The 18,716-nt window shown below is 31.1% G+C and overlaps 2 protein-coding genes across 2 annotated transcripts in view; both read right to left on the bottom strand.

Moving 5' to 3' along the window:
* Positions 1-1,292: 1,292 nt before the first annotated feature.
* On the bottom strand, positions 1,293-6,882 carry LOC115883676 (tRNA-dihydrouridine(16/17) synthase [NAD(P)(+)]-like). The gene is made up of 7 exons (XM_030902062.1): positions 6,436-6,882; positions 6,219-6,378; positions 5,962-6,157; positions 5,659-5,907; positions 5,345-5,606; positions 5,121-5,276; positions 1,293-1,621 (listed from the first exon to the last, which is right to left on the bottom strand). Exons 1-7 carry the CDS (start codon positions 6,646-6,648, stop codon positions 1,424-1,426), a joined length of 1,434 nt encoding a protein of 477 aa, XP_030757922.1. The 5' UTR covers positions 6,649-6,882; the 3' UTR covers positions 1,293-1,423.
* Positions 6,883-15,908: 9,026 nt separating this feature from the next.
* LOC115883656 (probable palmitoyltransferase ZDHHC1) overlaps positions 15,909-18,716 on the bottom strand; it is a 97,370-nt gene continuing 94,562 nt past the window's right edge. The window contains exons 8-9 of the mRNA XM_030902046.1: positions 17,590-17,803; positions 15,909-16,509 (exon numbers count right to left, since the gene is read on the bottom strand). Coding sequence (XP_030757906.1) covers positions 16,284-16,509; positions 17,590-17,803 — 440 coding nt within the window. The 3' untranslated portion in view covers positions 15,909-16,283. The remainder of the gene's footprint in view (positions 16,510-17,589; positions 17,804-18,716) is intronic.

Below are 18,716 nucleotides of genomic sequence, written 5' to 3'. Positions count from 1 at the left end.
ATATGTATATGAATTTACAATTACCGAGTGTTAAAATTAAAATTAAAATATCTATCTTATTTATTATTTTCAAAATAAAATATATTTTTTTAAAATAAATTATAGAGGGTGTCACAAGATTACAAATTAATTAAAAAAAACTGCTAAAGAGTTTTTTGATATCATAATTTTATGTATTTGGCAATAGTTTACAATACGATTTTTGTGTGTCATGTACGAATAATATCATAGTTTTATTATCTTGTATTTATTTATTAATAAATAAATAAATTTAACCATATAGTTGCTATATATTAGACCATTCGCTACGTTCTTAGATTTTAAGTCCCAAACATTGCTCTTGAGATTTTGTCCCGCTAGAATAACCATCCGCCGCACTGTGGAGCGCTGGTCAGCGCGTGACGTAGCATTCCACGACGACTACGACAGCGGCGATTTTACGCGATCGAACAGTTCTTTAGAATATATACAGTCCTTGAGTTTCACCCCCTTAGAATTCGAGTTTCAAAAAATCCCTTCTTATCGAACCTCTACACCCTAAGTCAATCTGTTTGCCAAAAATCAGCTTTTTACGTCAAGCGCTTTAAGCAGGATCGTGATTAATCAATGACCAGATTTTTCGAAACACCCTGTATACATTTTTAAAAAATCTTAAAATATGTAAAAAAACAAAATAAAATATACTTGTTTAAGCGTTTTTTTCGGAAACTTGACCGTTTTTAAAATAAAAAATATTGTAATATTTGAGAGGTGGTTTCACCTTCTTGGAACTGGAATTTCGAAAAATTCCTTCTTATCGAACCTCTACCTACACCCTAGTATGCCAAAATCAACCTGTTCTACAGATATCAAAATTGAGCTTCTTACGTTGAGTGGTTTGAGCAGGATCGTGATTAATCAGTATGTCAGTCACTTAAGGATTTTATATATTAGTATAGATTAAATACCTATGTTGCAAGAAATTTGTTTTCCATTTTATTGTTATTAATGAGCTTTCTGAATGTAACATACTTAAAGCACTTGTTAAACCTAAACCCAAGATGATGCGAGGTATACCAAATTTTGTTGTGCGAAACTGCCGTTAAAAGCGGTTCACTTCCACACATATAAATACCGACTACAGACACAAAAATAAGAGTTGCCAGCGTGGTATGTGTCGTATGAACGAAAAAAAAAAACTCTTTTCGATCGCCTTTGGGTCGTATGGTATACAAAGATCTAAAAATAGATTTATTAAAAAATATGGAAACTGTAAATAAAAGTAAGTGTTGTTATTCTTTTTATCAGTATTTTATTTCTGTACAAATCATCTAATAAAACAACAAAAAGTAGTTAGCGTTAGAAATAGTTATACGCACTGAGAGCAACAATAGAGCATTTAAACAATAAAAATACGATAAGTCAAATATAATATAATTTATTGTTATGAGTCACATTTTACTTCAGTTAATTCACTATTACTCGCTATCGCACTTTTGCCTTTGTTCTTTTGATTTGCATGTTTTTTAGCCATTTCCCTTCTAGTTTTTACTAGAATTCTATGACCTTCACAATCAAGATTTTCTATAAAACACTTGTCCCTGCAGCATTTTTTGCAAAGCTGATAACCACATTTTGAACCCTGTAACATAAATACGATACCTAATATTATATTAAAAAATATTGTTAGAGTGTGATAAAATAAAGTTTAGATTTCATTTCAACAGCGAAAGAAATAAGAAATTAAGAAAAATATTTTTAATTAGTGTCACCCCATAGATAGACTTTTTGCTATACCTGAATATTAGGTAAACACTTAGCAATAGTAGTTTATGTATTATAATTTATGAATATATATGTCGCAGGCGTATAGAATAATAAAAAAATTCTGTTAAAAGACTAGCCAGATTATAAAATGCCGTTTTATTACATCCAGAAAATTTATAGAAGACAAAAACACTTTTCATTTCAAATTATTTAAACTAGACATAAATAAAGTACCAATAGTTCTTATCACTGTGGTTTTGAAAACAGATTTATTTACCAAAATAACAAAAAAAAAACAGAAAATATATCTTACTAATATTTAATATTACTGACACCAGTAACTAAAAACATCTTCCATTAATTATGAGGTTTAACAAAACAGATTATTTTTTTTCTATACTGTTTATTATAATTAGCGTCCACTCAAAAAGTAACAAATGTTCTAAGTGATACGCCAATAATTACCTCAGTTATTCAAATTTATAATTTGTTACAGATCTGTTATTATAATTCACTTAGATTTGCATTATAAAGATTTTGATTGCAAAAACTTACTGCAACATTGCTAGATACTTGGAGTAAATTGAGTAAATCAAAAATATTTTTTGGGAGAAAAGGCATAGAAATAGGTATTCATCAACACGTCGCACAGTAGGCGTAGGCGGATGATACGGCGAGACAAAACCTTCTATTTTTTTAAGCTCCTTTTCAAGACTTTATTACTGAATTAAAGTTAAAAAACTTTATATCCCGCTCGATACATCTCGAAATAATTTCGTAGTAGGCTTTGAGCATACCATAAACAATTGAAAGTATCAGCGACATTTTGTACCCAAGCGAGCGTCTATTTTGCATGTACAGGCGAAACAAACTTGACACTAATTTTTGAGTGAAGTTATTTTTAAAATAAAACATATTGCGATGGTTGAATATAATAGATGTAAGTTAGCTTCAGATCATTATAGATTTTAATTATTGTGGACTGATATATAATTACTTATTTTTTTAATAATTTTGCCAATTGACAGAGGTGGAAATACAAAGTAAACCAAAGTACTATTTAATTCTCATTTTAAATAAAACTTTATAAATCGCACTTCGACATAATGTCAAGATCACTTGCCCGTTCTTGCCCGTTTAGCCATTTTTTAACGATATTTCATTGTTGCTGCACTGAAGCTTAGTCAAATCTTTTAGTGCATTTGTAAAAGGAATAAATTCATAACTTTCGAACCAAAACAGATATGAACATGCGGTTTTCAGATTTATGATTAGTAAAATATGTTCTACTTTTTAATATGCTTTTTTTTTGTTGGTAAAAATTAATAGCGGATCCAAGTGGCAGACTTTTTATTTATCAATCGATTTGTCTCAAATTTCGGGCATGAAATATTATTTTAATATAACACGAATTACGTTCAAGTAACACTTTTTGAAGTTAAACGAGGTTGTTAAAGAATTCCACCACTAAAAGTACAAATTAAGTACAATCAAGTACAGGGTGTTCATTTATAATGTGCATCCCTTTAACTTCTTTGTTTTTCTCATTAGAAAAAAAATTTCTAGACAAAAGTTGTAGGGTTAAATGTGAACTATTTGCACAATATGTTTTTTCATATACAGGATCTTGTATAAACGCGTGACATGTCAAAATTATATATTTTTAAATGGAACACCCTGTATGTTATTACAGTTTTAAAACCTTCACAAAATTTTAATTACTTTTTATAATTCACAGGCGGATATTTCCGAAATTATTAAATTTAAGCATATGTCATATTATATAAAAAGTACTTAAAATTTTGTGAAGGTTTTAGAAATGTAATAATATACAGGGTGTTCCATTTAAAAATATATAATTTTGACCTGTCACACGTTTACGCAAGACTCTGTATATGAAAAAATATACGCTGCAAATAGTTTACATTTAACCCTACAATTTTTGTCTATAACATTTTTTTCTAATGCAAAAAACAAAGAAGTTAAAGGGGGGCACATTATAAATGAACACCCTGTACTTGATTGTAGATTTGTACTTAACTTTTTAGCTTTATACTAATTTAGACTGTAGATTGTAGCTTTGTACTTAATTGGCAGCTTTAGTTTATTTTGCAATTTTTTTAAATATGTTAATACAACATGAGTTAATTTTACTTGTATTTTATGTACGAGTCTAGTCAGCTTTTGTTTTCCACAAAATCAATAGTTTAGACATATTTTGAAAACAATAAACATAATTAGATGGTTTTATACAGAAATTATTAAGTTGCGTTGAATCAGATTGTCGTAGAAGTTTCGTCTTACTAGCGGCCCGGTCTCCCGCCCACTGTGCGTCGATTTGTATTTTAAATTCTGCTTTTTTAATATAAGAAAATTGTATACAATCTTGTCTAAAATTTGAGACATGACGGTACCGACTTTTTAAAGTGGCAACCCTATTTTTTATAAATTTTCTTACATGCTATATCAAGTTATACATTCTTGCAAAAATTATTTTTTTAGTCTTTGTCAGTAAAAAGTTATTTAATTAAAAAACAAAGGTGAGTTAATAGAGAGTTTATAATTTTGTGCAAAAACATCAGGTGCGTATGCACGTCCCTGATGAATTTTTTTAGCATTAAAATATGTAGTGCTTATAGTAACTTTACCCTCAAAATTTAATTCAAGTCATTAAAAGTACCGTATGTTCGAAAAAAATGGTGTCCAGTTGGCTTGGAAATGACGATCGATGACATTTCCAATATAGGGTTCCCAACTTGAGCATCGGCGATTCCGGGACAATTATCTTTAAGCTTTTAAATAATTGAAACAAAACATTAAATATTAGAAAAAAAATATATTATGTGTGTAGTACACACTTTTTTAGTTACCAGGTCCCGGCTTGTCCCGGCCAAGACAAAACTTTCGCCGGGACAAACTTTCTGATTCCTGGTTAATCCCGGCCAAACCGGGACGGTTGGGAACCCTATTCCAATATAATTTTACATATAAAATGACAGCGATCTTCATTTCATAGCCATCGCTGACGCCGTTTTTATTCGATCATACGGTACTTGGAAGAAAATTATATTAAATCAAATCATTATTAATGACTTAATGATTATATTAAATCAAATCATTATTAATTGACTTTAACATCCTGTAGCTACGAAACAAAGTAGAATTGGACCTAGGTTGATATGAAAAATAAATCTTATTTTTACGTGAAGAATCTCCCCATGAGAGATGGCACATGTTTTTTGAGACACTCTGTGACTCTGTATATATTAAACTACCACAAAATGTAATCACTGTCGAATTTTAATATTTTTGTAATTATTGTAATAGCAGATATGTACCAGAATAAAACAGATATATTTTAATTGTAAACTTACCAATGGATTTTCACAAAGTGAACACTTTTCCATAGATTTTGGACTACAATTTTCTGGTTTTTCAGGTCGCCTACTTATTCTTCTAATCTTTTTCATTTTCTTTCGGCTTATGGGATTCCCTTCAGCATCTTCATAAAACCTCTTTGTTCCTTCACTCTAAATAAAAAATCTGGCATTGGATAAAGTAAGCATTTTATAGTAAATTATTAACTTCATGTACTAACCAATCTTTTCTCAGCCTCTTTAACTTTATCCTCCACTTTTTTAATATGACCTTCAGGTGTATCCCTTACATAGGGCTGACATAACCATGGTGGCAACAATAAATTATGACTTTCCGGTTCAACAGGTGCTTCCCAAACTTTATCACCGGTATGGTAAAGTTCGTACATAGACCTAATTTTATTAGTGATATTTGTAAATTGGTCTAATGTATTTGCTGCACCTAATTCAATTCTTAAATTATTATTTTCTGGCAGTGATAATCTGAAATTTATATGATTATATTATGAGTTTATACTTTAAGATTTGCCCTTACACATGATGAAACAGTTTGAATAAATGCCCTCGAATGTAACTGTTTGGGCAAGGATACTTTTTTACTAAATCAAGATATTTTAATGCTGGTTCCCAAATTGGAGGATTCTGACCCATAAAAATAGCTGGATTGTACAGATTACCCTCAGCAGTCATTACACCAACAGCACCGGTTTCTTCTAAACATCTCTCTAAATCTTGAATATTTTGAACGTTTCCATTAGAAAATACAGGTATATTCACGGCATCACTTAAAAGTGAGTGCTTTAGTTTTTGTTAAAACTATAAAGGAAATTATCAATACCTCACAGACTTTACATAAGTCCAATCAGCTAAACCTGTTAAAGGACCCTTTTGCTCTCTAGTTCTCCCATGAACTGTAAGAATACTACATCCTGCATTTTCTAACAATTTTGCATATTCTATAGTTTTTTCTTTAGTTTCAAACCTTCGTACTTTACATGTTACAGGGATTTTTAAATTCTTACTTAATAAACTGACTAAATATGTAAAATACATTACTAAAATGTTCATTCTATCTAGGTAGGGTTTTTAACTCACCCATTTCACTTAGAAGAGGCCACTCATCTTGTAAAAATGCTCCATAATGCCCTCGCTTAGCAATAGCCTGTGGACATCCCAAATTTATGTCAATAGCTAAACAGTGATCCTGTGCCAAAAGTGCTGCTTCAAGCATTGTTTGTGGCTCATTACCACACAACTACAAAAGGTAATTTCAACTTCCTAATATAACAACCTCTTTGGATATATTACTTACCTGAACTATTAAGGGCTTGTCTTCATCGCAAGAGGCTAGTGCCTCAGTCCGATATTTAAGATCTCTAGAAAACAATGCACTATGTAACATAGGTGTATAACAGAGCTGTGCCCCGTATTGTCTACTCAAAAGTCGCCACGGTAACTCACTGGCATCAACCATGGGAGCAACAATTTTTGTTGGGCTACCTAGAGTATGCTTCCAAAAATCCATTATAAACCATTGACAACCATTTATTATTAACTAAATTATTTGGAAATGATTAACTTAATAAAAGTATGCATAAAATTATTAAAAGTAGTAGATTTTAATGTTATTTAATTAGACAATATTTATAAAATATATTAAAACATGAGAAAAATATAAATATTTAAATATAACCTAAAAACTTGACATTTAGTTTTTGTAATTCAGGTTGTATATGCTGGAACTACAGAATGCATGATAAAAAGATCTTGTTTGTTTGGTTGCATCAAACTGATTTACTAAATTTAAACGTATTTGGATTTACTTTACCACTTTTTATTTTTTTATAATATTTATTTGAACTATGTGGACTTTCATTCTAATTATTTCAGTCAAATATATCTTAAATGATATTTTTTATATTCAAATGTTTTATCGAATTTCTGAAATTTAATTCTAACAGTAACCCTAGTTAGCACCAGGCATAGACAATGAAATAAAAATATTACCTAATATTTTTATTTCTTTGCACTTTCTTTGTCTATCGCACCAGGGTATATTGAATAAGTCCTAAAATAATATAAAAAACAGATTTGAAAATATATTTAGAAAATCAAAGACATTATAAATATAATAGTTTAATACTATATAACAACAAATTACTCGCAATAAAGACAATGAACATATTCTGAAATAATTTACAATTACTTTTAAAATTGCCTTTTCTTAAAACGAACCTTTCTTACAATAGCCATAATATATTTATATACAACCTATACGTAGAATGTTATATTATGCTAATAAATAAACTAGTTTATATAAAAAAAATATATATAAACAAAATAAATAATTATGTTATGGGGAATTTGAACTCATAACCGTAAAAAATGCAGGGTACACCTTTGGGGTACACCCAGGGTACACCTATTTAATTTCAGTTCTACTTAAACTATTGTTGGAATTAAAATTGATCTAAAGTTGAAATATAGGTGTAAATTCAATAATAATTATGAAGAATTATTTCTGGTTATACAATATATGAATTTTTAACGCTTTGTACTAACAACATGGTTTAATGCACATCATTTGAAAATCACACACCTTTTATTTAATATATTTTCCATATACATATGCATCATAAACTTGAAAAACGTTTATATAAATTTAACAGTCACTTTAACATATCAATACGATAATTTCCTTTCTAGTTATAACAATACATATTATAAAACGACTAATAACTAGTTTATATTTAATGCATTGGTACAAAAGGAATTAGTTATTAGAGTACATTGTTCTTATATGGTTTTTGGACAAATTATATTTTTGTTTCATATAAACATTGAGGAGCACCATATTTAAAGCATACATTGTCAATGAATTCATATAATATAATATATTTGACTTTATAAGTATTCTATTCATTAAAAAAATAATAGGGCTCAATATTTTTGATTAGGTAATATAGTATTTGAACGTTATTTTCAACCACTTATTAAGACGTCAGATGATAGTCAAACTTTGCACACGTCTCAAGGAGCGATAACAATACAATAATTTAATAAGTTTCTTTAAATATTATGACCACAGTTATCAGAACTAATAATAATAAACTCATACCAAAAATCACATTTCATGGAAAAAAATCACATTTTATACACCGTTAATGTTAATTTAGTTGCTTATTTAAAATAATCACTATCCATTTTAAATAAGCAATCTACAGTAAAATTGTATAGTGCAACGAATTAAGGGAGATTTCTACAGACTATCTCTAAAAAATGACAGAAAGTACAATTTGCTTGTGAATTAATATGACAGACACAACTGTCAGTCACAGATCCTACCGTTGAATAGACTGTACATAAATATAATATAAACTCTGTATAACGAGCTACGGAGGATTCGGACCAATAGCAGCTAGAATTACAGGAAATACAATTTACCTGAGCATTAAAATAACACATACAACTTTCACTATCATGTGTTCTCTTGTTGGACAGACTATAGTTCACAAATCATCCAAAATTCAAATAAAATTTATTTAAGAATTTCGGTTCTAAACACTTATAAAGTAGATTAGTTTAATGAAACTAAAAACATGCTTGTGTCAACTTGTGTAGACCAACTTAAAAATAATGTTTAATTATTAAGATGTAATTTAAGTCAACAAAGCTAATAAAATTAAATAACCTTTTGGAGAATCTAAAATAATATTAAAATTATAAACAAAAAAGTAATACAAAATGCGAGAAGCCTGAAGTATTCGATATACATTGTAATACCGTATGATCGAAAAAAAACGGCGTCCCAGTTGGCTGGGAAATGACGATCGATGACATTTAAATGCCATATAAATGTAATAACATTTAAAGCCCGTATAAATCTACATATAAAATGAGAGATCTTCATTTCGTAGCCATCGCTGACGCCGTTTTGTTTCCACCATACGGTACATACATAGATATAATACCGTATAATCGAATAAAAACGGCGTCAGCGATGGCTATGAAATGACGATCGATGACATTTCCTATATAATTTTACATATAAAATGAGAGCGATTTTCATTTCATAGCCATCGCTGACGCCGTTTTTTTATTCGATCATACGATATATATATAGTCTGTATAACGCTAGGGTATAACGAGAGGATGACAGTGAAAAATGACAGGTCTGTCGGTCATCTTAACTCACAGTTATATACTCGTATTATAATGTCACTGTAAATGTCCGAAATGCGGTAAAACCTAGGTTTTACCGAATTTCGGGTTGGTTAGCGTGGTTATTTGGAGGGTGTTATTCATTGCTATTTGCTAGGTTTAGCGCGTTTATCCTAGGTTTTACCGCATTTCGGACATTTACAGTAACATATACACAGATAAAAGAAAATAACCATCTATTAAGCAGTTACCTATACAGGGTGAGTCTTAAATAAGTGCAAATATTTTTAGGGATAGCATAATACCACCCTAGAAAAAAACGACTATGTGGTTTTTTCGCCAAAAAAAATTGAAAAATTGATTTAAAAAAAAAGTGAATTTTTTTAATTTTTTAGTTTTGATATGATTGATATGACAACATTGGTGGTAGATTAAATTTGCAAGAAGCAAAACCCAGTAAAGATCCAGCGGTTCTCAAAATTTAAGCTAAAAATCAGCTTTTTAAATTTCAAAATAAAATAACTCGGTTATTTTGGGCTTATTTGAAAAACGATAAAGTGAAAATGTTTCTTTTATCGAGATCTACTAGCATTGAAAATATTTGCATTTATTTAAGACTAAAAAATACTTTTCACTTTTTAGGTTGATCTATATAATGAAGTGTTTTTAGTTTTATAAATAATAATGTTTACTCAAAATAATCCAATTATAAAGTATATACGATGTAAAAATACAATAAAGAATAAACATAGCAACTCGTTAAGGTAGATCTTTGTCGGAGGTAACTGAGTAAACCATCTACACATATTATTTTTCTATTTTAAAGGTTGAGGCACTAGATATACATATCTTGCAAGGGGATCGTTTCCTATAATACCTGATAATACCATACACATATCATCTGAATTTTAGTTAACAATGGCCTTAAAATAGCATGCTAAAGAAAAACAATTCATACGCGTACACATGTTAGTTTACTGTAGACATAATATTTGAAATAATGGCTGGCGCTTTAGTTTCCCTAGCTTTTCCTTAAAGTTTCTTGTACTGCGACAAAGGGCTGAAACTGATTAGGAACAAGCATTCGATTAAAATACGGCGACTAACTTGCGTTAACTCGACACGTAACTTCCACATTACTCCATTGTTGGATGCGAAATAATTGAATATCAGAGGTTATCGGTCTTTTCCTTTACCACGTGATTGAGGTAAGGAGAAAAATAAAGGCTTGTTTCTAATCAATAAATAATCTTCTACCACAGCATAATCCATAAAAAATAATTTGTTGTTTTGTCTATATATATTTTTTAAATGATAATAATTAGCAAGAAAAAAGTTACAAAGGAAGACTCTCTATTTCAATCTATGTACAGGGTGACTCAAATTTATACCTTGTGTACCTTGGTTTGGTCTAATATCAGAAAATTGTACAGCTGCAATGATAGCTGGAAGTCAAGTTGGATTGGCTATGATTTATTTTTCATTATAAACTCACCGGCACAAAATTCCGTCGCCCTAAAATTTTGGCCAAGTTTGATGTTTCATAACTTTTGAATTTGTAATCCGATTTTTATAATTATGGTATTCGTTTGTAGATGAATTTGTTGGCATTATTTTTTATTATTTTAATGGCTTATATATTTCGGTTAGGTGGGTTTTTCCCTGGGTAAAACACCCTGTGGAAAAAATGGAAAGGGCATTCTGGTTAAAAAACACTTTTCTGTAATCTTATGTTTTCCTAACATTTCATTTTTTTAATTATCCTGTTATCTCTATTCTTTTATGAGCTACACGTTTTTAAATAAAGTACTCATATTTTTACAATCTTGAATTTGTCGAAAATAGAGCTCTCAATGCCCACCGTTATATTGAGGATGTCCTCCAAGAAGTGATCGTTCCATTTGCGCCTTTCGTTGGAAATCAGTTTGTACTGATGCATGATAATGCCAAGCCCCACGTTGCGCGGGGTAAAAAGTTAGAAGTACGAGTACTTAACAAGTACCTGGATGAGGTTCGACTACGAAGATTGGAATGGCCTCCTTGTAGTCCCGACCTCAATCCAATCGAACATTTTGCGATGAACTTAAAAGAGCTTTTCGTCGTCGTAGCTGATATTCATCAAGCTGTAGATCAAGAAAGAATAACTACCCCTATTCATTCGATACGACAAAGATCTCGAGTTGTTATTCCTGCGGAGAGGTGGACATGCTCGCTATTAAAATTAGTATAAAATTATTGTTTATGTCAATAAAAGAATCTTTGAAATCAATACTTTACTTAAAAATGTGTAGCTCATAAAAGAATAGAGATAATGGGATAATTCAAAAAATAAAATGTTAGGAATACATCTAAGATTACAGGAAAGTGTTTTTATCCAAAATGCTCGTCCCATTATTTTTTCCACAGGGTGTTTTGAATTTATAACAAAAAACAATGTTTTCCCGGTATAAATAACCCACCTTAAACCCTAACCCTTCTAAATAATGCCGATAAATTGATCTTTACACTGATACCATAATCATAAAAATCGGATTACAAAATAAAAAGTTATGAAACACCAAACTTAAGGATGCTTCACGCTATACCGTGACGAATCCGAGTCGTGCGTCGGTGACACGGCCAAACATTGTCAAGTGTTCTTTACACATATACATTCATGCCAGGCCGAACACGACCCGAGCTTCGCTGGAACTCGTCCGTGCCCCGTCACAGAAATGTCGGCGTACATTTTTTTCGGATCCGCTCCGTTCTCGCCAGGTTGCGGAAAGCATGAATGTACTTTTCCTGGTACTCCGACTGCAATCTGCAGTCATGATATAAACAAAGTACACGTTTTATCATGTCTGTAATAGGTATTAGCAAAGACTACACGTATTAGTGAATCTTACAGCACTATTTGACGACAGGGTATGCATCAAACTGGACAACGAAAGGATGTAATGAAGATAGGTCTTTTATCTTTCCCTTTGAGCAGGTGTTTCCCATGCAGTTGTTCTTTATTCATCAACTGCAATTGGTACCAATTCCAATTGCGAGAACTTTGGCATTGTTCGTATTAAATCTTCGTGTGTCTATGGGGCTGTGTTTTCTAATATACTCGGAACTAATATGAACCCCGTTATCAACTCGGTGTTGCATATACAGAAGGACGTGGCTACGTGTCTACTTCACGGAACGTGCCCGGCTCAGACACGGTCCGGTGTACTGTGAATCATCCTTTAGTCAAATTTTTAGGGTGGCGTAATTTTGTGCCGGGGAGTATACAGCGTGGTCCGAACTGTATTCCGGAAACTTCGACAGCATATTCTGCATATAAAAATAAGTAAAAAGTTCGTATAAATCTATGGCCTAAAAGTGTAGAAGTTTCATTTTTATTGCGATTTTTTCCAAATAGTTTCTGAAGTAACATCAATATTTAGATGAAAATTTGTGTCTGGGGGTTTTTTGACATGAGAAATTTAATTTTGATGTCAATATGACTCCTTGTAGAGGGCGCCACCTACATATTTTTTAACTGGTTTGAAGAGTAATAACTTTTCGTCCGTACCTGTATAAAACTGCGGAGTAAAAAATATACATTTACGACATTTTTACCTAAAAGAGGTCTCTTGGTAAAAGTCGCTTGTAGTAATGGTTCTCGAGATATTTGGAATGGAAATTATCAACACCTGTCCTCATTGACATAAATTAAACATGTTGACTAAATAGTTAATAGACTGAAATCATAAATTTGAATTGTTTTTGTGCCAAAAGTTCAACAGAAACTGTATTATCATTTTTTCGCAAAAAAATTATATAAAAAATTTTCCAAATGTATTATTTCAGTCAAATAACTATCTACTCAACGTGTGTTTATATTTTGCCAATAATGGCATGTATTGACTATTTCCGTTCTGAATATTTTGAGAACGGTTGCCCGTAACAATTTTTACCAAGAGACATTTTTTACGTAGAAAGTCACTGAAATATATTTTTGCACTCGGTATTTTTATACAGGTACGGACGAAAAGTTATTACTCTTCAAAACATTTAAAACACATGTGGTGGCGCCACCTACAAATAGGAGCCATATTGACATCAAAATCAAATTTCTCATGTCAAAAAACTCCCAGATACCAATTTTCATTGAGATAGTGACGTTAGTTCAGAAAGTATTTGGAAAAAATCGTAATAAAAACGAAATTTCTACACTCTGTATCTCCAAAACTAAGCATTTTAGAACATACATTTATACGAACTTTTTTACTTATTTTCATCTGCAGAGTATGCTGCTAAAGTTTCCGGAATACAGTTCGGACCACCCTGTATATTAGGTCTACCTTCGTTTTTTTAAATGACCAATGTGACGGCATCATAACTATTTTACCAAACCTTACTATTTTTTTTTGTTATAATTCGATATATTATAGCGAAAATTTCTGATTTCTGTCGTAGAGAGCGCTGCGGTCGGAATTTTTTGAAATCAACTGAAACGCACCAAGCCTATTAATTATTTACTTACGAAACTATGAAGGTAGAGTGGAGGGTGATTCGTTCGGAGTTCGAGACTCTTCCGCTTCGAGCTTGAGACGACCCGTGGGCGGACGTTCTTATTCAATTATCTATATTACTGCTATGGTAATAATAAATTTAAAAAGTTTGAAAAAGCGAGTTAAAGAAGAAGATAGTCCAAAAAACTACATTTTAGTGTTATACTGTGGTTGAAAGATTTAATTTACTATATTCACAGGTAGCATTCTGTGCCATCTGTGCTGAAAGTTAACGTTACAGAGAACATTTTTTTTCTTATAGTTTGTTTCCTACTCTTGTCCTGTAACATACCTCTGTAAAAAAATCTATTTATATACCTAGCTTAAAGATTTATTTTAGAAAAATACAATTAGAACAATATTTTCTTATTACCTTAACATAATAGGTACACGTCAAGTTCTGCTACATCGATATTTTTTGTTACAAATTCAGAATTCAGTAAAAGCTAACAATGTAATACGAGTCTCTTTTTTGTTATAGTAGTTTATTTATAAAATATATCTGCATTTAATGAAATGAACAGCTCAACGAACGACATGACGTTAAATTTATATAAGGCTATAAATTATGTTTAGAATTTAACGGGAGGTTAAGTCTTATTTATAAATTTTTCCTAAACTAGCTGTCACGCAATAGCTCCTTTTATTGGTCTAGTAGCACAATTTTGTTAAGCTTTAAAATGATAATTTCTTAACAATATAAAATACCACATTTTTTTACTTAATTTTTTTGAGGTGAAAATTTTTTTGTCTAATAGAGGGTATTTTTTCTTTCTTAATAATTCACTTAGGCCAGTCAAATAGGAATAATTATGGGAGTGACTTGAACAAAATGTAGGAAAGCTAATTATCGTTTTGATTGGTCCATATGATGCGAAAAAGGAGGATCCAAGGTATGTAGAATGTTTAGGAGGGGTGTGTTGGGTGAGGGATGTTTATTCACCGCGACCTTACAGATCTATTGTGTGTTTCCCTTTTTTGGATTATAATGAGTTATAACTCATCAAAGAGTCTCACGGCTTTCACAAAAGCCAGTATTTGAGACGGCTACACAGAGGCCAGCTCTCCATCCTCGACATCAGCTGTACCAAAGTTCATGGCACGAACGGTCGTCGCGTCGTCTCAGCGCACTCAGTGATAAGGTGCTCTGGTGTTTCCCATATAAATACAGGGTGAGTCTTAAATAAGTACAAATATTTTTATGGGTGGTATATTTTGACCCCAGAAACACGATTATGAGTTTTTTTTCGTGAAAAAAAATATTAAAAATTCGGAATTTTTTTAAAAAAAATTTGGAAAATTTTTTTTTAGTTTTTTGTCAAAAAATATACTTTCCTGATAATATGGCAACATAGGTAGTAGATTAAATTTAAAAGAAAGAAAATCCCGAAAAGATTCAGCGGTTCTCAAAATTTAAGCAAAAAATATTTTTTTTTGAAAAATTTTTTTTTGAAGTAAAATAACTCAGTTATTTTGGAGTTATTTGAAAAATGGTAAAGAGAAAATATGTTTCTTTTATCGAGATCTACCGGCCCTGAAAATATTTACACTTGTTTAAGACTCACCCTGTATAACTAAATATACTCAGCCTAATCTCTAAAAAGTGAAGCCCAAACAATGAAAGAGAAATATGGAATTCTGCATAAGTCTATTTCACCCGGATATTCATTTAACTGCGCATGCCTTACCTGAAGAAGTTTCCGTTGGTCGGTGTTTTTAAAGGGAAGTGGTTAACTGACATTTTTACCTAACGTTCAATTTTATTTATATTTTTATTATTTATTACACATCATCATGAAGTTGGAAACATATCAAAAATAGTTGGAAACAATAAACTAAACAAAATCATTCTTTTACGCGCATAAATAAAAAGTAATCCAAACAGAACGAAAACTACAATCAATGGGAGTTTGGCGCAATCGCAGTTCAATCGATATCCGGGTGAAATAGACTTATGCAGCATTAATATGGAGCTGACTTATGTTGTCTTTTTCTTACGGCACGGAAACAGCACACGGGGTTAAATAGGGAACACTGAGTATATTTAGTTATATGTATATGGTGTTTCCCCATTATCCCCACAGAATCTGCTGTCGCCGTTGTTCCTGAGTTTCAGCCTACTGAGGTGTCCGTTGGGGAAACAGTGTCCTGTTAGTTTCGAGCCTACATATCAAATAAGTACATATGTCAATTTTCAAAATTATATTTAAGTGTTTCAGATTTTTTTTAATACTAAGATCAGGACCAGGCTACTGGTTAGTTTATTACCATTATTACGAAGTATATTGAGAACTGTTTCCGAGAATCATAATTTTTAATTCTCTATATCAGTGGCTATTTTCCCCATTTTTTTTGTCAGAAATGTAGGCGTTAACTGAAAGTGCTAATAGACAAATAACAGCAACCAAGCAATCATCCCGACCAAGGCATTTTTTTAACACTTTTACACAACCATAGCTGTTCTCTCATCCTAGCTCGTTCTCGTACACGAGCCTAAGGCCGACACTGCGCAGGTCTGTCTGGAGGGCGACGCGGGGTTGCTGAGGCCGCTCTCGCGAATAGGCGACAGGGCGGGCGTCTTGGTGCGGTGGGCGACGCTGCGCCTACGCCGGCGGTACGAAGGGCGGCGTCCGCACCGTTGCTGCTGCTGGAGAAGGGTGAGCGCGTTGGCAAGCTCGGTTTCGCTTATCAGTCGCCTAACATAAGAAAAAAAAACATTAGCAAAATAAGGGATGTCAAATCAAAGTTAATTTCTACATAAATTGTACAATTTTATACACATATTCCCATAACGTCGTTATTGTCAAAATAAAAAAAGTTTTATACAGATGTTACATGGTTTATAAAGGAGCATATACTAAAAATATTTTATTGCATAACAAAATTTGTTGTTTTTTGTTGCATACCGGGTGTCACATAAAAAAGTTATGATAAAGTTTTAAGTTTTTGGTTCCCCCCCCCCATTTTTCTGTAGATAACTGTATTCGGCATAAAATTCTGCATATATGTAGTACACTCTTTTTATTTGAAGCACTCTGCAGTGTTGCCAGTCTATTCCTTATTTACTAAAACTTTGGTTAAAAACATTATATCCGAAAAGTGGTAAAAAACTAGAGTGAATATACCTTTATTAATACTTAGCTATGTTTTCATAAACACGAAGGATAACAGAATAAATTCGTGTAGAAAAATTTACATTATCTATATGTACAGGGTATTTTTTATGGAGTCACCAAAATCGGAATATTTAAAATGTTGTATCTCATTTTTTTTAAAATGCAACATCTTGTATATTATTTTTCTTTCAGATGAAGAATTAAAAGGTGAATATTTTTTGTATTTAAAGTGTTCCTAAATTTTTAGCCGTAATAATTAAAAAATGTTTTAAAAGTGTATTTTTTTATTACCGATGAATATTTTACTTTACATCATTTAATTGTTGTTAAATTAAAAAAAAATATATCCACAGCCACGTAGATTTTATCGAATAATAAAGATTTATTGACGCAAAATCAAAATCATAAAAGTAAAAATATCTATGAAAATCTTTGTCTATAAGAGGTAGGCAACTTTGATGCCTAAAGTTTTTTTGAAGATATATCAATTCTCCATTGAATATCGGAATAATATACTGGGTGTTCCATTTAAAATAAAGGAGTAACTGATGGTTATTTTAACTAAATATACAAGCTATACAGGGTAAATTACAATTTAGGTAGCTATTATTGAATTTTAAAATTCATTAAGGCAGAACAATAATGATCAATGACAATTACTTTCTTGGAGGAGTCGGTAAAGCAGGTAAGGTATTGGCTCTACGAGAAACTTCTGGATAACATGAAACTGGCACCAGGTTACTGACAGTCTGTATGGGGACGGGAGAGTTTGAAGTGGGATCAGTCAAAGGTCCCACTTGATTATTCTTGGGAATCTGGCCCTGGTTATTTTGGGCCTGTTGCTGGTTTCTGCGTTTGTGCTGACCTAAACTACCTAAAAAAAATGAGAAATAACAAAACATTGAATACAATAATCCGTTTCAATACCTAAATAAGTTATTAGTATAATATTATTATCATACAGACTATAAAAAATCTGATATGACAATCTTTACAAGAGGCCATATTCGTAACTAATATTCGTAAAAAAATAAAAAAATAAAAAAAGTAAAAAAATACCGAGGGTGCTATTTAAAAATCAGAAGTTGTAGTCATTTCCGGTGAAACAAAAAAGTGACCGAAAACAATTGAATTGTAAAAAAAATTAAATTTGTAAGTGTATTGTAATATATGTCATATACTAATATACAAAATGTCGTTTTTTATCTGAAAAAATAAAAAAATTATGTTTATTATAAATAATAAATAATGTGTAAATGTGTACACCGTGTATAGCATACTTAAAATATATTTTAAGATTATACAAAATGAGTTTTAAATAAGTGCAAATATTTTCAGAGCCGGTAGATCTCGATAAAAGAAATGTATTTTCTCTTTACCGTTTTTCAAATAAGTCTAAAATAACCGAGTTATTCAAGTTTGAACATTTTAAAAAACTCGATATATGATTAAAATAAAAATTTGAGAGCCGCCGGATTTCTTCTATATTTCCACCCCTTTTAGTGGGTAATAAGAAATTATACCGTGAGATAATTTGCGATGAACAGGCAGCTCTAAAAAGTTTTCTAAAATATACAGAAAAATCTTCAACATCTTTTTTTTTGCGAAAAAACCTCATCGTTCGTGGGATATAACACCCCGAAAATATTTGCATTTATTTGAGTCTCACCCTGTATAATATAATAATATATTTTATTTCTAGCTATGTAGCAAATAAATAAAAAAGTCATATTTGATTGTCTTTAACTTATTTGTTCTCTTAAGAAGAATTGTATATATATATATAT

This window comes from Sitophilus oryzae, unplaced genomic scaffold (genome assembly GCF_002938485.1).
Source record: "Sitophilus oryzae breed Bouriz unplaced genomic scaffold, Soryzae_2.0 scaffold_111_pilon_pilon, whole genome shotgun sequence".
NCBI classification, from domain to species: domain Eukaryota; kingdom Metazoa; phylum Arthropoda; class Insecta; order Coleoptera; family Curculionidae; genus Sitophilus; species Sitophilus oryzae.
This window is presented reverse-complemented; position numbering and strand designations above follow the sequence as displayed.